At 56.4% G+C, this 21,779-nt stretch overlaps 2 protein-coding genes across 7 annotated transcripts in view; both read left to right on the top strand.

Annotated features, from left to right (window-relative positions):
- The window catches only part of LOC147086731 (ubiquitin-like modifier-activating enzyme 1), a 62,165-nt gene extending 54,659 nt beyond the window's left edge, over positions 1 to 7,506 (top strand). For all 3 annotated transcript variants that reach the window (XM_085978906.1, XM_085978904.1, XM_085978905.1), the window contains exons 24-26: positions 361 to 462; positions 2,728 to 2,828; positions 6,212 to 7,506. In XM_085978906.1, coding sequence (XP_085835032.1) covers positions 361 to 462; positions 2,728 to 2,828; positions 6,212 to 6,347 — 339 coding nt within the window. In that variant the 3' untranslated portion in view covers positions 6,348 to 7,506. The remainder of the gene's footprint in view (positions 1 to 360; positions 463 to 2,727; positions 2,829 to 6,211) is intronic.
- A 6,016-nt stretch (positions 7,507 to 13,522) lies between these two features.
- LOC147086730 (twinfilin-2-like) overlaps positions 13,523 to 21,779 on the top strand; it is a 29,939-nt gene continuing 21,682 nt past the window's right edge. For 2 of the 4 annotated variants that reach the window (XM_085978903.1, XM_085978901.1), the window contains exons 1-2: positions 13,523 to 13,632; positions 20,754 to 20,831. In XM_085978903.1, the coding sequence (XP_085835029.1) occupies positions 13,608 to 13,632; positions 20,754 to 20,831 (103 nt within the window). In that variant the 5' untranslated portion in view covers positions 13,523 to 13,607. Of the gene's footprint in view, positions 13,639 to 20,753; positions 20,832 to 21,779 lie in introns of all 4 variants that reach the window. The other 2 variants (XM_085978900.1, XM_085978902.1) reach the window with 2 other exon arrangements.

Below are 21,779 nucleotides of genomic sequence, written 5' to 3'. Positions count from 1 at the left end.
GGCTCTTGGGCTGGGGGCTCTCGGGTGGAGGGAGGGGGTCTCGGGGGGGTGAGTGCCGGGAATCGGGTGACACTGGGTCCCAGGGGGCAGCAACAAACCTCAGTCCACCTGGTGCCTTCTGCTGTTGAGGTGGCGTACGGGGGGGGGGGGTCAGTCGGCGCCTGCGGTTGGGGGGGGGGCGGGGTCAGTCGGCGTCTTGAGAGACGGCTAACCTGTGAGCTGGGACCTTTCCTGGGGGTTTGAGCTGAAACATTCAGCCTGCTGTGTTCTCTCTCTCTCTCTCTCTCTCTCTCTCTCTCTCTCTCTCTCTCTGTGTACTTGCACTCACCGGGCGGGCCCTTGTGTGTCTTGTTCCCTCAGTATTACGACAAAGAATGGTCGCTGTGGGATCGGTTCGAGGTGACCGGAGTCAAGCCCAGTGGCGAGGAGATGACACTAAAACAGTTTCTAGATTATTTCAAGGTGAGTGGTGCTCTGTACGGTAACGGTACTAACTGGGGTGAAATCTTACCCCGCATTCTCAAACCAATCTTGATTTGATCTTCCCCGATCACTTTGCACAGATTGCCCCATGACACACGGCCAGTCCAGTTCCCGCTGAGCTATGTGGGCCCTCGTGCTGGCCTTGGGTCGTTGCCAGGTTCGGTGTAATGTCGCGGGAGTGATTGTGCATCAATCTTCTGTTCAAAGGATGGGGGTTAGAATGGAGTGTTATTCCAGGTCTAAAAGGGTTAAATCCCGAGGACAGGTTGCACAGACTGGGCCTGTGTTCCCTCGAGTGTAAAAGATTAAGGGGTGATCTGATCGAGGTGTTTGAGATGATTAAAGGATTCGATCGAGTCGATAGAGAGAGAAACTATTTCCTCTGGTGGGGGGAGTCCAGAACAAGGGGGCAGAACCTTCAAATTAGAGCCAGGCCGTTCAGGGGTGATGTCAGGAAACACTTCTTCACACAAAGGCTGGTGGAAATCTGGAACTCTTTCCCAAAGAGCTGTCGAGGCCGGGGGTCAATTGGAAATTTCAAAACTGAGATTGATTGATTGTTGTTGGGTAAAGGGTATCGAGGGATACGGAACCAAGGCGGGTAGATGGAGTTAAGATACAGATCAGCCAGGATCTCACTGAATGGCGGAGCAGGCTCGAGGGGCTGAACGGCCTCCTCTTGTTCCTAATGTAACAGGCTCGAGGGGGCTGAATGGCCTCCTCCTGTTCCTAATGTAACAGGCTCGAGGGGGCTGAATGGCCTCCTCCTGTTCCTAATGTAACAGGCTCGAGGGGCTGAATGGCCTCCTCCTGTTCCTAATGTAACAGGCCCAAGGTGGGCTGAATGGCCTCCTCCTGTTCCTAATGTAACATGCCCGAGGTGGGCTGAATGGCCTCCTCCTGTTCCTAATGTAACAGGCCCGAGGTGGGCTGAACGGCCTCCTCCTGTTCCTAATGTAACAGGCTCGAGGGGCTGAACGGCCTCCTCCTGTTCCTAATGTAACAGGCTCGAGGGGGCTGAACGGCCTCCTCCTGTTCCTAATGTAATAGGCTCGAGGGGCTGAACGGCCTCCTCCTGTTCCTAATGTAACAGGCTCGAGGGGCTGAATGGCCTCCTCCTGTTCCTAATGTAACAGGCTCGAGGGGCTGAATGGCCTCCTCCTGTTCCTAATGTAACAGGCTCGAGGTGGGCTGAATGGCCTCCTCCTGTTCCTAATGTAACAGGCCCAAGGTGGGCTGAATGGCCTCCTCCTGTTCCTAATGTAACATGCCCGAGGTGGGCTGAATGGCCTCCTCCTGTTCCTAATGTAACAGGCTCGAGGGGGCTGAATGGCCTCCTCCTGTTCCTAATGTAACATGCCCGAGGTGGGCTGAATGGCCTCCTCCTGTTCCTAATGTAACAGGCCCGAGGTGGGCTGAACGGCCTCCTCCTGTTCCTAATGTAACAGGCTCGAGGGGCTGAACGGCCTCCTCCTGTTCCTAATGTAACAGGCTCGAGGGGGCTGAACGGCCTCCTCCTGTTCCTAATGTAACAGACTCGAGGGGGGCTGAACGGCCTCCTCCTGTTCCTAATGTAACAGGCTCGAGGGGCTGAACGGCCTCCTCCTGTTCCTAATGTAACAGGCTCGAGGGGCTGAACGGCCTCCTCCTGTTCCTAATGTAACAGGCCCAAGGTGGGCTGAATGGCCTCCTCCTGTTCCTAATGTAACATGCCCGAGGTGGGCTGAATGGCCTCCTCCTGTTCCTAATGTAACAGGCCCGAGGTGGGCTGAACGGCCTCCTCCTGTTCCTAATGTAACAGGCTCGAGGGGCTGAACGGCCTCCTCCTGTTCCTAATGTAACAGGCTCGAGGGGGCTGAACGGCCTCCTCCTGTTCCTAATGTAACAGGCTCGAGGGGCCGAATGCCAGTTTTTCGGAACATAGGGACAGGAGGAGGCCAATCAGCAATACCGCCGTATTGGGCGTGCGCTTTGAGAGGGATGTGATGAGCCGAATATCATTTCGAATGCGCGTTACAAAGCAGCCTTTGTGGGGCAATTTTGCCGTACGGTTTCTTCAGAGAGCGCATGGGGCGACGTGAGAGGGCGAAGGGTTGGGTGGGACTCTTGTCCCGGGGCTACCTGGTCAATGCAGCGGCTCGCTCTGGGGGGGGGGGGGGTGCAAGGCTTCGCGGTGGTGTTAAGGGCCCCTCGCACTCACACTCGTGCTCTGGTTTCTCCCTCTCCACCCCCCCCCCCAAACAGAACGAACACAAGCTGGAGATTACGATGCTGTCGCAGGGCGTCTCGATGCTGTACTCCTTCTTCATGCCCGCTGCCAAGCTCAAGGAGAGGATCGAGCAACCGTAAGTATATCGAGCTTCCCGTTCAGACCCCCAGTGACCAGACCGAGCACAGTCCTGGCTTCACGACAAATTATTCACAGCACTGAAGCGGGCCATTCGGCCACACTGCTCCGTGCCGGTGTTTCTGCTCCACGCGAGCCTCTTCATCTCACCCCATCACCATCTCCTTCTATTCCTTTCTCCCTCGTGTTTATCCAGCTTCCCCCTTAAATACATCGACACTATTCGCCTCGACCACTCCCTGTGGCAGCGAGTTCCACATTCTCACCACTCTCTGGGTGAAGAAGTTGCTCCTGAATTCCCGATTGGATTTATTAGTGACTATCTTATATTGATGGCCCCTAGTTCTGGTCTCCCCCACAAGTGGAAACATCTTCTCTACGTCTACCCTATCGAACCCCCTTCATAATCTTAAAGACCTCGATCAGGTCGCCCCTCAGCCTTCTCCTTTCTGGAGAAAAGAGCCCCAGCCTGTTCAGTCTTTCCTGATGGTTCTCAGAATCACAGAAACCACACAGTGCAGATAGAGGCCATTTCGGCCCATCGAGCCTGCACCGACACATATCCCACCCGATCCCCGTAACCCCTACACCAACACATATCCCACCCTATCCCCGTAACCCCACGTATTTAATCCCCCTAACACTAAGGGTCAATTTATCATAGCCAATCAACCTAACCCGCACATCTTTGGACTGTGGGAGGAAACCGGAGCACCCGGAGGAAACCCACGCAAACACGGGGAGAATGTGCAAACTCCACACAGACAGTCACCCGAGGCCGGATTCGAACCCGGGTCCCTGGCGCTGTGAGGCAACAGTGCTAACCACTACGCCACCGTGCTGCCCGTTCCAACCTCTCAGTTCTGGTATCGTCCTTATAAATCTTTATACTACACCTTCTCTAGTGCCTCTAGATCTCAGGCTTGGCTCATTCACCGCTGGGAGTTTGGGCGTTTATAATCTGGCCATTTTAGCTCTCCCAGTGGATATACATAGTGTGCCGTGGTCCATCCTCGGGCAGGACGGGGTTTGGGGCGGGCCTCGGCCCCTCTGAGCTTGGGGGCGGCACATCAGCCGGGGTCCCGTTTCAGATGAGATGTAAAATCCGGGACTCCGCCTGCTCGGGTAGATGTTAAATGATTGATTCCCCGCCCCCCAACCTCCCCGGGTGCTGTTGGAAGAGCACTGAGTTCTCCCAGTGTCCCGGGGCAGCGTTCGCCGCCTGCGGGATCTTGCTGTCCACCGAAATGGCTGCCGCGTCTGCCTGCGTAACTGTCCGCGGCACCTGGAGACTCCCCGTTGATTGCTGAGCATTTCAGGGAGGGGGGGTGATGAGTTGAAGCAATGCTTCCATCCCTTCCTGCTGGAAAGCGAGGGAAAGGTGTGGGTGGGGGATGCGAGTGTTGCCCTCGCAGTTGAATAGTCTGCCGGTGCTCGCTGCCTGCGTTCACCAGTGAAGAGCGGCCGTGCGCTGAGGTAGAGGGTGGGGAGGGGGCGGGGGGTTGGGTCTAACTTTCCCCCGGTGTCCCTCAACCAACAACACGAAAAACAAATCACAACCTGAGATTGTGACGGTAGCTATAGAAATTCAAGCCTTTATTTTGACCTGTCCCGTGAGCTCCCAGTCTCCGGTCCAATGGGCTGTTGGCTTTACATGCCTTACAGTGCGCTGTACGGGGCTCCGGCATTGACAAGTTGAGCCGAGCGACCCCCGTTTCTCTTCCATAGAATCCGTGTAATGTTATTTTACCTCCAGACTCGAATATTCCGCCGCTCTCCGGTCCTCCCACCCTCCGTAACCATCAGCTCAACTAACACTCAGCTGCCCCCGTGTGTCCTAACTCGCGCCCAGTCTCGTTCACCCATCACCCACCCCCCCCCCCCCCCCCCTCTGCTCGCTGACCTACACTGGCTCCCGGTCCAGCAACGCTTCGATTTTAAAAATAAATAAATAAATTCCCATCCTTGTCTACAAATCCCTCCGCAGTCCTCGCCCCCTCCCTCTCTATCTCTGTAACCTCCTCCAGCCCCGACAACCCTCCCTATCTCTGTAACCTCCTCCGGCCCTACAACCCTCCCTATCTCTGTAACCTCCTCCAGCCCCCTACAACCCTCCCTATCTCTGTAAACTCCTCCAGCCCCTACAACCCTCCCTGTCTCTGTAACCTCCTCCAGCCCCTACAACCCTCCCTATCTCTGTAACCTCCTCCAGCCCTACAACCCTCCCTATCTCTGTAAACTCCTCCAGCCCCTACAACCCTCCCTGTCTCTGTAACCTCCTCCAGCCCCTACAACCCTCTCTATCTCTGTAACCTCCTCCAGCCCTACAACCCTCCCTATCTCTGTAACCTCCTCCAGCCCCCTACAACCCTCCCTATCTCTGTAACCTCCTCCAGCCCCTACAACCCTCCCTATCTCTGTAACCTCCTCCAGCCCCTACAACCCTCCCTATCTCTGTAACCTCCTCCAGCCCCTACAACCCTCCCTATCTCTGTAACCTCCTCCAGCCCCTATAACCCTCCCTATCTCTGTAAACTCCTCCAGCCCCTACAACCCTCCCTGTCTCTGTAACCTCCTCCAGCCCCTATAACCCTCCCTATCTCTGTAACCTCCTCCAGCCCCTACAACCCTCCCTATCTCTAAACTCCTCCAGCCCCTACAACCCTCCCTATCTCTGTAACCTCCTCCAGCCCCTACACCCCTCCCTATCACTGAAACCTCCTCCAGCCCCTACAACCCTCCCTATCTCTGTAACCTCCTCCAGCCCCTATAACCCTCCCTATCTCTGTAACCTCCTGCAGCCCCTACAACCCTCCCTATCTCTGTAACCTCCTACAACCCTCCCTATCTCTGTAACCTCCTGCAGCCCCTACAACCCTCCCTATCTCTGTAACCTCCTCCAGCCCCTACAACCCTCCCTATCTCTGTAACCTCCTGCAGCCCCTACAACCCTCCCTATCTCTGTAACCTCCTCCGGCCCCCTACAACCCTCCCTATCTCTGTAACCTCCTACAACCCTCCCTATCTCTGTAACCTCCTCCAGCCCCCTAAAACCCTCCTCCAATTCTGGCCTCTTGCGCACCCCTTGATTTCCATCTCTCCCACCGTTGGTGACTGCGCCAGGGCCCCGAGCTCTGGAATTCCCTCCCTACACCTCTCATCCTTTAAGATGCTCCTTAAAACTGACCTCTTTGACCAAGCTTTTGGTCACCTGTCTCCTTACGTTGCTCGGGTGTCTTGATTTACGCTCCTGTGAAGCACCTTGGGCCATTTTCCTACATTGAAGATGCTGTATAACGCAAATTGTTACGACGCCGGACGTTCACCTCCCTATTTTTTTCTTCCCTCTTTCCCCCCCCCCCCCCCCCCCCCTCCTCGCAGAATGACCGAGATTGTCACCAAAGTTTCAAAGAAGAAGATTGGCAAGCACGTGAAGGCGCTGGTCTTTGAGTTGTGCTGCAATGACGAGAACGACGAGGATGTCGAGGTTCCCTACGTCCGATACACGATCCGTTGAGCGGGGACGAGGGTTGGGGGTGGGGGGAAAAGAGGGGAGGGGGGTGGGGGGAGAAGAGAAACAGCGTGAAGCACACAGGCATCCGGCCAATGGGAAACATGAAATGTGTGTCGTACAGATCGACTCTTGACTCCCGCCTTTAACCGGGGAACGGGTTCCGAAACATGACCTAACTTAAAAAATAAATAAATAAAATAAAGTGAAACTGCCTTTTTACTGTTAACGGGGAGGGTTTTGGAGGAGTTTAGTAACTGTCCCCCTCCCTCCCTCCCCCGCCCCCTGCTGTGAGCATGCACAGTCACCTAGGTACACAGTAGGCATGACCATTCCCCCTCCGCTCCTCCCCTCGTCCACCCACCCTCCCCCAAGATGCAGATTACCCAATACTCTTGCTCCTTGCCCGCAAATCACCGCCGCTTGTCTGTTAATTTAACTGTTACAGGCCCTGTGCCGGGAATGACCATTTGTGCGTTTACTGTGAGTCGCTGGAACTTGTACATCCTGTGGGCATCGTGTGTGTGTGTGTGTGTGTGTGTGTGCGTGCGTGTGTGTGTGTGTGTGTGTTGGGACTGGCAAGGGCCGCGGCCTCTCTCTTTATTCGGATCCGCCAAAGTAGATGTGTAACAAAGACCAGAGAGAGGGGGTGCCTCGAATGGGTCCATTTTCAAGTTGCGTTGAGCGCGCGCGCGCAAGAGTCGCCTTTTATGAAACCCGCCCGTAGTTCGCAAGCACTGACTGCATCCAAATCGAAGACTCCACCCCCACCCCCCTCCTGTGCTGTATTGTTACCATAGAGTGTAGTAGTGTACTTTCCACGTGGATTTTTGCCGGTGCCGAGGAAGGGGGAAGAGAGGGCTGTCCTGGGTATCGGAAAGGATCGGTTAACCGTGTGCATATATTTTTTTTTTGTTCGTGTAACTGTATAGGCCCCCTGCTCGCCCCTTTTTTTTTCTCCCTTTCCTTGGCTCGCACGCGTGTGTGCGCCAGGCTGATCTTGTGTTTAGAGGGGATGTGTGAACGAAAGGCATCAGCGGGACGTTGGGGAAAGCCGAGGGAAAAATCTTCCTATTCTTTGAGGCTGGTTTTAAAAAAAAACACACAAATTCTCGAGGACGCACTTAGTCTGTGGCTGGTATAAAATAAAATGGCGTTTAGATGACTCGTGTCTTGTCATTTTGTTCCTCTCTGCCGAGGTCACGTCGCCAGATCTGCACCGTGAGCTTTTCGATATTTTTCCCCGAAGAGTTGGGTGCCTTTTTCCCCCGCAAGCACTGGCTATTGAACTGCGCTGGGCATCGCAGCCGAGCCTGCTCCCTTCCTCGACGGCCGTGCAGTGTCACCGGAGCAGGAATCCCCGTCTTGTTTCTCCCTTCGCCCATGGGCACGGAAGCCCATTGTATCGTCTCGCTGTCCCACGGGCCGTCCTGGTGGGCAGCTGGGCTTTATCGCTGTTAGAAATTGAGCTGGCACCTTATACTGTACGGTTCTGATCTTTCTCAGTGTTTGTAACATTTTATCTGGCTGTCAGTTCCCCTCGGAAGGTTGTGGGTTCAAGGCCAAAGACCGAGACTGACACTCCAGTGCAGCGCTGAGGGAGCACGACACTGTCGGAGGGGCGGTACTGAGGGAGCACAGCACTGTCGGAGGGGCGGTACTGAGGGAGCACGACACTGTCAGAGGGGCAGTACTGAGGGAGCACAGCACTGTCGGAGGGGCGGTACTGAGGGAGCACGGCACTGTCCGAGGGGCGGTACTGAGGGAGCACGGCACTGTGGGAGGGGCGGTACTGAGGGAGCGCCGCACTGTCGGAGGGGCGGTACTGAGGGAGCGCCGCACTGTCGGAGGGGGCAGTACTGAGGGAGCGCCACACTGTCGGAGGGGCGGTACTGAGGGAGCGCCACACTGTTGGAGGGGCGGTTCTGAGGGAACGCTGCACTGTCGGAGGGGGCAGTACTGAGGGAGCACAGCACTGTCGGAGGGGGCAGTACTGAGGGAGCACAGCACTGTCGGAGGGGGCAGTACTGAGGGAGCACGGCACTGTGGGAGCGCCGCACTCACGGAGGGGCGGTGCTGAGCGAACGCCGCACTGTCGGAGGGGCGGTGCTGAGGGAACGCCGCACTGTCGGAGGGGGCAGTACTGAGGGAGCGCTGCACTGTTGGAGGGGCGGTACTGAGGGAGCGCCGCACTGCCGGAGGGGCGGTACTGAGGGAGCGCCGCACTGTCGGAGGTGCCGTCTTTCCGATGAGACGTTAAACCGAGGCCCCGTCTGCCCTCTCAGGTGGACATGAAAGATCCCACGGCCACTATTGGAAGAAGAGCAGGGGGGAGTTCTCGCCGGGGTCCTGGGGCCAATATTTATCCCTCAACCAACATCACTAAAAACAGATGACCTGGTCATTACCACATTGCTGTTTGCGGGAGCTTGCTGTGCGCAAATTGGCTGCCGCGTTTCCTACATTACAACAGTGACCACACTTCAAAAAAAAGTCCTTCATTGGCTGTGAAGCGCTTTGGGCCGTCCGCTAGTCAGGAAGGGCGCTTTAGAAGTGCAAGTCTTTAGTTGAATGTGGGAGGGTGAACAGTCTGCCTTGTTCAGGCGTGCCTTTCTGTCGTGGATGGATGGCGTTGGGCAACTGGCCTTTTCTCTGCGCCAGGTGAGTATAACACGGTGCGCGGACGGCAAACACACACACACGTGCGCAGGTTCCCGCTGGAGCGATTGTCCAGTTCGCGTCAGTTTGCCAGCTGACATTGCCCGCGTTCAAAGCAGGTCTCCGTCCTGCAGACCATCCCAGTGGGAACTCAACTGTCGGGCGACGTGCAGTCGAGGTTCCACAGTCGCGTCACTTTTAGTCGACTGGGCAGAGACAGATGACAGCTGAGGCAGCGAGGCTGCTGCTGTAATCTGGGCTTCTATTTATAACTCCTCGATAGATTTTTATTGGGTACGGGTATTCAGGGTTAGGCACGTTGGAGTTGCGATACAGAATGAATGGTGGAGCAGGCGCGAGGGGCTGAATGGCCTCCGCCTGTCCCCCTGTTCCTCCATCACGCACGCTTCGGACTGTTCCTCCAGTCCCAGAGGGTTGTGAAGTGTCCTGAATGGCGGCTGCATTGCTGTGAGATACGGCGGCTCAGGTTGGTGTGGGGAGGGAAATCCGATCGATATCAGTGCGGAAACTGCTTTGCAGCAGGGACTGCAGTCCCATGATCGCACAGGAGAGCAGCTCTTTATTTTGAGCGAGGTCTTTTCACCAGGACTGGTGCCCATTGTCATGCTCCCTGTACAATTATATTGCCAAAGTTGCTTGAACTGTCAATGAGCAGGAAATGCAGGCACGGTTCCATAAGGAAGAAGAACGGGAGTGAGGAACTCAAGCCTGTAACCTGACGATTGGTAATGGCGATGCCTGTTATATTCAGCCAGTGTCTGTACTGTCATCCCCATTAGGTGTCGCCCTCAGCTCGGTTGCTCACTCTCCTGTTCCATCGACAGGATCATAGGTTCAAGTCCCACTCCAGAGGCTCGAGCACACAATCCAGGCTGACATTAGTAGGGGGGGTAGTGCTGAGGGAGTGCCGCACTGTCGGAGGGGCGGTACTGAGGGAGCGCCGCACTGTCGGAGGGGCGGTACTGAGGGAGCGCCGCACTGTCGGAGGGGCGGTACTGATGGAGCGCCGCACTGTCGGAGGGGGCAGTACTGAGGGAGCGCCGCACTGTCGGAGGGGCAGTACTGAGGGAGCGCCGCACTGTCGGAGGGGCAGTACTGATGGAGCGCCGCACTGTCGGAGGGGCAGTACTGAGGGAGAGCCGCACGGTCGGAGAGGCAGTACTGAGGTAGCTCCACACTGTCGGAGGGGTAGTACTGAGGTAGCTCCACGCTGTCGGAGGGGCAGTACTGAGGGAGAGCCGCATTGACGGAGGGGCGGTACTGAGGGAGCACCGCACTGTCGGAGGGGCGGCACTGAGGGAGCGCCGCACTGTCAGAGGGGCGGTACTGAGGGAGCGCCGCACTGTCGGAGAGGCGGTACTGAGGGAGCGCCGCACTGTCGGAGAGGCGGTACTGAGGGGAGCGCCGCACTGTCGGAGGGGCGGTACTGAGGGAGCGCCGCACTGACGGAGGGGCGGTACTGAGGGGAGCACCGCACTGTCGGAGGGGCGGTACTGAGGGAGCGCCGCACTGTCGGAGGGGCGGTACTGATGGAGCGCCGCACTGTCGGAGGGGCAGTACTGAGGTAGCTCCACGCTGTCGGAGGGGCAGTACTGAGGTAGCTCCACGCTGTCGGAGGGGCAGTACTGAGGGAGAGCCGCATTGACGGAGGGGCGGTACTGAGGGAGCACCGCACTGTCGGAGGGGCGGTACTGAGGGAGCGCCGCACTGTCGGAGGGGCGGTACTGAGGGAGCGCCGCACTGTCGGAGAGGCGGTACTGAGGGGAGCGCCGCACTGTCGGAGGGGCGGTACTGAGGGAGCGCTGCACTGACGGAGGGGCGGTACTGAGGGGAGCGCCGCACTGTCGGAGGGGCGGTACTGAGGGAGCGCCGCACTGTCGGAGGGGCGGTACTGAGGGAGCGCCGTACTGTCGGAGGGGCGGTACTGAGGGAGCGCCGCACTGTCGGAGGGGCGGTACTGAGGGAGCGCCGTACTGTCGGAGGGGCGGTACTGAGGGAGCGCCGCACTGTCGGAGGGGCGGTACTGAGGGAGCGCCGCACTGTCGGAGGGGCGGTACTGAGGGAGCGCCGCACTGTCGGAGGGGCGGTACTGAGGGAGCGCCGCACTGTCGGTGGGGCGGTACTGAGGGAGCGCCGCACTGGCGGAGGGGCGGTACTGAGGGAGCGCCGCACTGTCGGAGGGGCGGTACTGAGGGAGCGCCGCACTGTCGGAGGGGCGGTACTGAGGGAGCGCCGCACTGTCGGAGGGGCGGTACTGAGGGAGCGCCGCACTGTCGGAGGTGCCATCTCTTGGATGAGACGTTAAACCGAGGCCCCGTCTGCCCTCTCAGGTGGATGTAAAAGATCCCACGGCCACTATTGGAAGAAGAGCAGGGGGAGTTCTCCCCGGTGTCCTGGGGCCAATATTTATCCCTCAACCACCATCACTAAAAACAGATGATCTGATCATTATCACATTGCTGTTTGTGGGAGCTTGCTGTGCGCAAATTGGCTGCCGCGTTTCCCACATTACAACAGTGACCACACTTCAAAAAGAGTCCTTCACTGGCTGTGAAGGAGTTTGGGACGTCCTGAGGTGGGGAAAGGCGCTGGAGAAATGCAGATTTGTTCTTTTATCAGTGGGGCAATACTCAATACTATTTGAGGGAGAAGTGAGCGGGAGAATAACTCTGCACCTCTCTCTGACTGATATTTCTTTTTGACGTACGGAAGCACTGGGTTACAGAGCAGTGTCTGGGATGTGGAGTCCCAAACCTCCTTGCACGTTAAAGGGGAACTGAGGGACAGGAGGAAAGGCACAAGGTGTTCATTTTAACAAGCCTCTTGCAGGAACGAGGAAGTGAATTTTAATTCACATTTTCAATTTAATTCTCTGCTTATAAGAACAGGAGGAAGCCGTTCGGCCCCTCGAGCCTGTTACGTTAGGAACAGGAGGAGGCTGTTCAGCCCCCTCGAGCCTGTTACATTAGGAACAGGAGGAGGCCATTCAGCCCCCTCGAGCCTGTTACATTAGGAACAGGAGGAGGCCATTCAGCCCCTCGAGCCTGTTACATTAGGAACAGGAGGAGGCCGTTCAGCTCCTTCGAGCCTGTTACATTAGGAACAGGAGAGGCCGTTCAGCCCCCTCGAGCCTGTTACATTAGGAACAGGAGGAGGCCATTCAGCCCCCTCGAGCCTGTTACATTAGGAACAGGAGGAGGCCATTCAGCCCCCTCGAGCCTGTTACATTAGGAACAGGAGGAGGCCGTTCAGCCCCCTTGAGCCTGTTATATTAGGAACAGGAGGAGGCCATTCAGCCCCTCAAGCCTGTTACATTAGGAACAGGAGGAGGCCATTCAGCCCCTCAAGCCTGTTACATTAGGAACAGGAGGAGGCCATTCGGCCCCTCGAGCCTGTTACATTAGGAACAGGAGGAGGCCATTCAGCCCCTCGAGCCTGTTACATTAGGAACAGCAGGAGGCCGTTCAGCCCCCTTGAGCCTGTTACATTAGAAACAGGAGGAGGCCATTCAGCCCCCTTGAGCCTGTTACATTAGGAACAGGAGGAGGCCATTCAGCCCCTGGAGCCTGTTACATTAGGAACAGGAGGAGGCCATTCAGCCCCTCAAGCCTGTTCTGCCATTCAGTTCGATCATGGTTGATCTGTATCTTAACTCCACTTTCCCGCTTGAGCCCCATATCCCTTGATTCCTCCAGAGTCCAATGTGAGGGATAACTTTTTTACACAGCGAGTGGCGAGGATCGGGAACTCGCTGCTGACGGAAGTGGTGGAAAGAAAGAAAGACTTGCCTTTATATAGCGCCTTTCACGACCACCGGACGCCCCAAAGCGCTTCACAGCCAATGAAGTATTTTTTGAAGTGGGGTCACTGTTGTCATGTGGGAAACGCAGCTGCCAATTTGCGCACAGCAAGATCCCACAGACAGCAATGTGATAAATGACCGGATCATCTGTTTTTTTTTTAGTGATGCTGGTTGAGGGATAAATATTGGGCCCCAGGACACCGGGGAGGACTCCTCCCACCTGCTTTTCTTCGAAATAGTGGCCATGGGATCTTTTACGTCTCACCAGACAAGCGGAAACACTCAATGTTTTCACGGGGAGACTGGATAGGCACTCGAGGGGAATAAACTTGCAGGGCTACGGGATAGAGCAGGGGGGAATGGGACTGACTGGATTGGCTCTACAGAGAGCCGGCACGGACCGGATGGCCGCCTTCTCTACCATTATGGCTCCAATTATCCAACTCCCTTTTTTTTTGAAAGCCACGATTGAGTCTGCCTCCCACCACCCTTTTTTTCCTCATGCGCGGTGCCAAATTTCCAATTCATTGGCTCTGGTGTGACATTCCCCTTTAAGAAGTCACATTTCCTGTCCGGCGTGCCTGCCCCTTTAAGAGAGAGGGAGGGGGCGGGGCTTGGGGGCCATTTCCTGCCCGGCGTGCCTGCCCCTTTAAAGGCGCAGTTCGCGGAAGCGCCGCAGCCGCAGCCTGAGACAGAGAGACTGGGACACAGTCAGAGAGTCTGAGACTGGGACTGGGACTGGGACAGAGGGACACAGACTGGGACACTGAGCCTCAGACTGGGACATGTCGCATCAGACCGGGATCGCAGGTAAAGGTGGGCAGGCAGCCTGCTCCAGGGCGCCCCCAGGGCCGGGGGCCGGGACTGCAGACCCACCCCACCCAGCCCAGCCCCGCCAGAGCGCCCAGCGGGAGCAGGCTGCGCTGAGTCCCCTCCCCACCCCACCCTAACCCATCCTACCTCCCCCACCCCACCCTTCCCCTCCCCTCCCCTCCCCTCCCTTCCCCTCACCATCCTATCTTCCCCTCCCCTCCCTTCCCCTCCCCATCCTACCCTCCCCACCCCATCCTTCCCCTCCCCTCCCTTCCCCACCCCACCCCACCCTAACCCATCCTACCTCCCCCACCCCACCCCACCCTTCCCCACCCCACCCTAACCCATCCCTACCCCCCCACCCCATCCTATCCCCCCTCTACCCCACCCCACCCCTACCCTCTGCTGGCACTCCAGCCCCCCTCTCTCCAATCCAACCCCCCTCTCCCCTTCTGTCCAATCCAATCCAATTCTCCCTCCAATCTCCCCTCTGATAACCCTCTCCGATCCCCCTGCCCACCCCCCCGATACCCCCTCTCCAATCCCCCTCCCCATCCTCCGATACCCCCTCTCCAATCCCCCTCCCCATCCTCCGATACCCCCTCTCCAATCCCCCTCCACATCCTACGATACCCCCTCTCCAATCCCCCTCCCCATCCTCCGATACCCCCTCTCCAATCCCTCTCTCCAATCCCCCTCCCCATCCTCTGATACCCCCTCTCCAATCCCCCTCCCCATCCTCCGATACCCCCTCTCCAATCCCCCTCCCCATCCTCCGATACCCCCTCTCCAATCCCCCTCCCCATCCTCCGATACCCCCTCTCCAATCCCCCTCCCCATCCTCCGATACCCCCTCTCCAATCCCCATCCTCTGATACCCCCTCTCCAATCCCCCTCCCCATCCTCTGATACCCCCTCTCCAATCCCCCTCCCCATCCTCCGATACCCCCTCTCCAATTCCCCTCCCCATCCTCTGATACCCCTCTCCAATCCCACTCCCCATCCTCCGATACCCCCTCGCCACCCTCCGATACCCCTTCTCCAATCCCCCTCCCCCTCCCTCCCTCCCTCTCTCTCTCTCTCTCTCTCTCTCTCTCTCTCTCTCTCTCTCTCCTCTCTTTCTCTCTTTCTCACTCCCACAAACAGCAATGTGATAAATGACCAGATCATCTGTTTTTAGTGATGTTGGTTGAGGGATAAATATTGGCCCCAGGACACCGGGGAGAACTCCCCCCTGCTCTTCTTCCAATAGTGGCCGTGGGATCTTTTACATCCACCTGAGAGGGCAGACTGGGGGCCTCGGGCTTAACGCCTCATCCGAAAGACGGCACCTCCGACAGTGCGGCGCTCCCTCAGTACCGCCCCTCCGACAGTGCGGCGCTCCCTCGGTACCGCCCCTCCGACAGTGCAGCGCTCCCTCAGTACCGCCCCTCCGACAGTGCGGCGCTCCCTCGGTACCGCCCCTCCGACAGTGCGGCGCTCCCTCGGTACCCGCCCCTCCGACAGTGCAGCGCTCCCTCAGTACCGCCCCTCCGACAGTGCGCCGCTCCCTCAGTACCGTTCCTCCGACAGTGCAGCACTCCCTCAGTACCACCCCTCCCCCAGTGCGGCATTCCCTCTGCACTGCACCGGAGTGTCAGTCTAGATTTTTGTGCTCGAGTCTCTGGAGTGGGACTTGAACCCACAGCCTTCTGACTTGGAGGCGAGAGTGCTGCCCACTGAGCCTCAGCCGACAAGGTTTCCTTTCGACGCATTGCCCATCGACTGCGGTGCCTGTCTGGGGCCACTGTCTGGAACATCTCACTTTAACAGGAAGCGGCTATGATGCAAGATGACCCAGCCCCTATCCACACGGGTGTCCGCGCTGTACAGTGTGCTTTGTAGAATCCGTAGAAGCATAGAATGACACAGCACAGAAAGAGGCCATTCAGCCCCCTCGAGCCTGTTCCGTCATTCAATGAGATCATGGCTGATCTGCGACCCGACTCCATCCACCCACCTTTGCCCCGCATCCCTTAATACCTTTGGTTAACAAAAATCTACCAATCTCAGATTTAAAATTAATAATTGATCCAGCACCAATTGCCGTTTGCGGAAGAGAGTTCCAAACTTCTACCACCCTTTGTGTGTCGAAGTGTTTCCTAACTTCACTCCTGAAAGGCCTGACTCTAATTTTTAGACTCTGCCCCCTAGTCCTATACTGGCTTATAGTTGCCCGGCTTATGCCTCCCATGTGCAATCTGTCCTTTTACTAACTGTATGAGGGGGAGTGAATGGGACAGCGGTAGGTTTAGTGGAAGTGCGGCGCTCCCCCAGTACCGCCCCTCCGGCGGTGCGGCGCTCCCCCAGTACCGCCCCTCCGACGGTGCGGCGCTCCCCCAGTACCGCCCCTCCGACGGTGCGGCGCTCCCCCAGTACCGCCCCTCCGACGGTGCGGCGCTCCCCCAGTACCGCCCCTCCGACGGTGCGGCGCTCCCCCAGTACCGCCCCTCCGACGGTGCGGCGCTCCCCCAGTACCGCCCCTCCGACGGTGCGGCGCTCCCCCAGTACCGCCCCTCCGACGGTGCGGCGCTCCCCCCAGTACCGCCCCTCCGACGGTGCGGCGCTCCCCCAGTACCCGCCCCTCCGACGGTGCGGCGCTCCCCCCAGTACCGCCCCTCCGACGGTGCGGCGCTCCCCCAGTACCGCCCCTCCGACGGTGCGGCGCTCCCCCAGTACCGCCCCTCCGACGGTGCGGCGCTCCCCCAGTACCGCCCCTCCGACGGTGCGGCGCTCCCCCAGTACCGCCCCTCCGACGGTGCGGCGCTCCCTCAGTACCCGCCCCTCCGCCTGTTTCCTCCTCCGTAACATCGCCCGTCTCTGCCCCTGCCCCAGCTCGTCCGCTGCTGAAACCCTCATCCCTGTCTCTGTTACCTCCTCAACTCGACTATTCCCACCCTCTCCTGACCGACCTCCCACCTTCCACCCTCCGTAGCCATCAGCTCATCTAAAACTCGGCTGCCCCGTGTCCTAACTCGTGCCGAGTCCCGTTCGCCCATCACCCCCCCCCCCCTCCCTTGCTCGCTGACCTTCACTGGCTCCCGGTCCGACAACGCCTCGATTTCAAAATTCACATCCTCCTGTTCAAATCCCTCCATGGTCCTCGCCCCCCTCCCTATCTCTGTAACCTCCTCCAGCCCCGACAACCCTCCGCGATCTCCGCGCTCCTCTAATTCTGGCCTCTTGCGCTTCCCCCCCGATTTCCATCACTGCACTATTGCCGACCGCGCCAGGGCCCCGAGCTCTGGAATTCCCTCCCTAAACCTCTCCACCTCTCTCTCTCTCCTCCTTTAAGAAGCTGCTTAAAACCGACCTCTTTCACCCAGCGTTTGGTCACCGGGCCCTAATATCTCCTTATGAGTCTCGGTGTCAGATTTGTTTCATAATCGCTCCTGTGAAGCGCTTTGGGACGTTTTACTACGTTAAAGGCGCTAGATCAATACACGTCGTTGTTGTAAAATAGTTTGATGTTCAAGGTAAAGGGGATATTGTGTGAAATTGCAGGCCAAGTATTGTTGCTTGCATACCAGACCTCCTCGAACATGGTTCCCCTTTTTCTTCTAAATGTGTCTGCGAAATACCGGCGAGCAGTGGAGTGAGATTGAAACTGTTACTTCTCCCTGACCGGGATCCGGGTTTGGGGGGAAGATGTTTGTGGGTCATAGAAACATAGAAGGTAGGAGCAGGAGTAGGCCATTCGGCCCCTCGAGCCTGCTCCGCCATTCAATGAGATCATGGCTGATCATCCAAATTCAGTACCCTGTCCCTGCCTTCTCCACATATCCCTTGATCCCTTTAGCCTTAAGAAATATATCTAACTCCTTCTTGAATATATTTAATGAACTGGCCTCCACTGCCTTCTGTGGTAGAGAATTCCACAGGTTCACCACTCTCTGGGTGAAGAAATTCCTCCTCATCTCAGTCCTAAATGGCTCACCCCTTATCCTTAGACTGTGACCCCTGGTTCTGGACTCCCTGGCCATCGGGAACATCCTTCCTGCATCTAGTCTGCTAGTCCTGTTAGAATTTTATAAGTTTCAATGAGATTCCCCTCTCATTCTTCTAAACTCTAGCGAATATAAGCCCGATCGACCCAATCTCTCCTCGTACGTCATTCCTGCCATCCCAGGTATCAGTCTGGTGAATCTTCGCTTCGCTGCACTCCCTCCATGGCAAGAACATCCTTCCTCAGATAAGGCGACCAAAACTGCACACAATACTCCAGGTGTGGTCTCACCAAGGCCCTGTACAACTGCAGCAAGACATCCTTGTTCCTGTACTCGAATCCTCTCGCTACGAAGGCCAACATACCATTTGCCGCCTTAACCGCCTGCTGCACCTGCATGCTTACCTTCAGTGACTGGTGCACAAGGACACCCAGGTCTCGTTGCACGTCCCCTTCTCCCAATCTATTGCCGTTCAGATAATAATCTGCCTTCCTGTTTTTGCCACCGAAGTGGATAACCTTGCATTTATCCACATTGGGCAGATGCATGGCAGATGCAGTTTAATCACCCAACCTGTCCAAATCATACTGGAGTTTCTCGGCACCCTCCTCGCAGCACACACGCCCACCCAGCTTTGTGTTGTCTGCAAACTTGGAGATATTACATCTAGTTCCCTCGTCTAGATCATTTATATATATATTGTGAATAGCTGGGGTCCTAGCACCGATCCCTGCGGTACCATAGAAACATAGAAGATAGGAGCAGGAGTCGGCCATTCAGCCCCTCGAGCCTGCTCCGCCATTCAATGCGATCATGGCTGATCATCCACATTCAGTACCCGGTCCCTGCTTTCTCCCCATACCCTTGCTCTCTTACTGAAGGTCGCTCGGCGAACAGCCCAAATGGCAGCCCCTCCACCGGCCACGAATCTGATTTATAATAGGATAAGGATTAGTGGCAGGAGGAGGCCGTTCGGCCCCGCGAGCCCGCGCCGCCATTCAATCAGATCGTTGGCTGGTCTTTGACCTCAACTCCGCCTTCCCGCCCGTGTGTCTCTCTCTCTCTACTCTGTCCAGACCCCTCGTGATTTTGAACACCGCCATCAAATCTCCTCTCAACCTTTGCAGATGATACAAAGATAGGTGGGAAAGCAAATTGTGTGGAGGATGCAGAGAATCTCCAAAGGGATATAGACAGGCTAAGCGAGTGGGCAAAAATCTGGCACGTGGAGTTTAATGTGGGAAAATGCGAGGTTATCCACTTTGGTAGGGGAAAAAAAAAGCAAATTATTAATTATTCGGGTCGGGGGTTTCCCGCGGGTGCAAGCCCCCGACCTGCACTTACCTAGCGCGCTGGCCGTTGAGCTGTGGGCCCGCGTGGGATTCCGATCCTGGGCCTCCTCCAGCTGCCGGCGCGCAGTACTTGTGTATCCCAGGGGCGCAGTTAGTTCGAAGCGTCCCCTGGGATCACGTGGGCCATGGAGAGCCAATGGTAGCAGGGAATGCTCCATTCATAGATTTGACAGGAAGGGCTGTCAAATCTATGAATACAATTCAGCCCCAAAACATCACTAAAACTTCAAATAAATTTTAAAAAAAACATCACATTTTTAAAATAACGATAAATTACATGAAATAACTATTTTAAACAATAATTTAAATTTTTGAAAGAATTAATTAAATTTTCTAATGGGGCTAAAAATAAACTTAACCTTTCTTTAAAGTATTTAAAAATAATAAACCTGTGGAAAAAATGTTTCAATTTTACTTAATTCACCACTTACCTTGTTAAAAGCAGGCCCTGCGACTGCTTTTTAAAAGTGTGACTCCTGGAGACTTACCATCCTGGAGAAACCTGCAAAAAAAAAAAAAAAAAAAAAAAACCCGGAAGTTCCAGGCGTACGCGCTGCCTCTCCGGTGCACGCGTTCGACCTGTCGACCCCTTCCTTCAAGGGAACGGAAGTTCCGGTTTCCCGCGCGTGCGCAGTGCACGCACGAAACCGGCACTTTCGTTGGGCCTATGCGTGAGTACCCAGCGCGTACTCGCCCGTGAGGACCCGAATTTCTGGCCTATTATTTAAATGGGGAGAGATTACAAAATGCTGCGGTACAAAGGGACCTACCTTGTGCATGAATCACAAAATGTTAGCAATAAAGGCCAACATGCCGTTTACCTTCCTTATTGCTTGCTGTACCTGCATGCTCGCTCTCTGTGTTTCCTGTACGAGGGTTTCACTGAAGTGCAAGGTTGCCATGGCACCTGTGGTTATTTAATCGTGGGGAGAGTAGCCAGAATGGAACCATTTTTAGCGACAGGAGGAGGACCATTAGGTTGCAGAAGCCTGTGTCGTTTACATTGATTTCAACCTCACCGACCAACTCAATAGTGTCAGCCGTGGCTCCGTGGGTCTCACTGTCTTGCCTCTGAGTCAGAAGGTTATGGGTTCGAGCCCCCACTCCAGAGACTTGAGCCCCGTAATCCAGGCCTGACACTCCCCCGGTGCCAGTACTGAGGGAGCGCCGCACTGTCGGAGGGGCGGTACTGAGGGAGCGCCGCACTGTCGGAGGGGCGGTACTGAGGGAGCGCAGCACTGTCGGAGGGGCGGTACTGAGGGAGTGCCGCACTGTCAGAGGGGCGGTACTGAGGGAACGCCGCACTGTCGGAGGGGCGGTCCTGAGGGAGGGCCACACTGTCGGAGGGGCGGTACTGAGGGAGCGCCGCACTGTCGGAGGGGCGGTCCTGAGGGAGGGCCGCACTGTCGGAGAGGCGGTACTGAGGGAGCGCCGCACTGTCGGAGGGGCGGTACTGAGGGAGTGCCGCACTGTCGGAGGGGCGGTACTGAGGGAGCGCTGCACTGTCGGAGGGGCGGTACTGAGGGAGCGCCGCGCTGTCGGAGGGGCGGTACTGAGGGAGTACCACACTGTCGGAGGGGCGGTACTGAGGGAGCGCCGCACTGTCGGAGGGGCAGTACTGAGGGAGCGCCGCACTGTCGGAGAGGCAGTCTGCTCTCTCGGGTGGATGTGAAAGATCCCACGGCCACTTTTGGAAGGAGAGCAGTGGGGAGTTCTCCCCGGTGTCCTGGGGCCAATATTTACCTCTCTGACGGTCTTGTGTCTTTTTGTCTTTTTCCAGCCTCGCCCGAATTGCTGCAGCTGTTCTCCCGATCGAAGGATGGTTCTGTCCGACTGATTCAGGTCCTCATCAGTGATGGTACTGGAACCCCCGCACGCTCCCTCCTCCCTTGGATTCATTCCTGCTTCTATTCAAATATTGGCCTCTTTAACCCCTGGTTATCCTCTCTCGACCCCTCCACTGTCTCTAAATTGTCAGGCTGCTTGTCCGACAATCAGTAACTAGTGGTGTTCCGCAGGGGTCAGTGCTGGGACCCCAACTCTTTACAATCTATATTAACGATTTGGAGGAAGGGACCGAGTGCAACATATCAAAGTTTGCCGACGATACAAAGATGGAGGGAAAGCAGTGAGTGAGGAGGACATAAAAAACCTGCAAAAGGACATAGACAGGCTAAGTGAGTGGGCAGAGATTTGGCAGATGCAATATAACGTTGGAAAGTGTGAGGTTATGCACTTTGGCAGAAAAAATCGAAGAGCAAGTTATTATCTAAATGGAGAGAAACTGCAAAGTGCTACAGTACAAAGGGATCTGGGGGTCCTGGTGCATGAAACACAGAAGGTTAGTATGCAGGTACAGCAGGTGATCAGGAAGGCCAATGGAATCTTGGCTTTTATTGCAAGGGGGATGGAGTATAAAAGCAGGGAAGTCTTGCTGCAGTTATACAGGGTATTGGTGAGGCCACACCTGGAATACTGCGTGCAGTTTTGGTTTCCATATTTAAGAAAAGATATACTTGCTCTCGAGGCGGTTCAGAGAAGGTTCACTCGGTTGATTCCGGAGATGAGGGGGTTGACATATGAGGAAAGGTTGAGTAGGTTGGGCCTCTACTCATTGGAGTTCAGAAGAATGAGAGGCGATCTTATCGAAACATATAAGATTGCGAGGGGGCTTGATCGGGTGGATGCGGGGAGGATGTTTCCACTGATGGGTGAGACTAGAACTAGGGGGCATAATCTTAGAATAAGGGGCTGCCCTTTCAAAACTGAGATGAGGAGAAACTTCTTCACTCAGAGGGTAGTAAAT

The sequence above is a fragment of the Somniosus microcephalus genome, unplaced genomic scaffold (assembly GCF_052327205.1).
Source record: "Somniosus microcephalus isolate GS21.2 unplaced genomic scaffold, FLI_Smic_1.0 unresolved_chr7, whole genome shotgun sequence".
Taxonomy (NCBI): Eukaryota; Metazoa; Chordata; class Chondrichthyes; order Squaliformes; family Somniosidae; genus Somniosus; species Somniosus microcephalus.
This window is presented reverse-complemented; position numbering and strand designations above follow the sequence as displayed.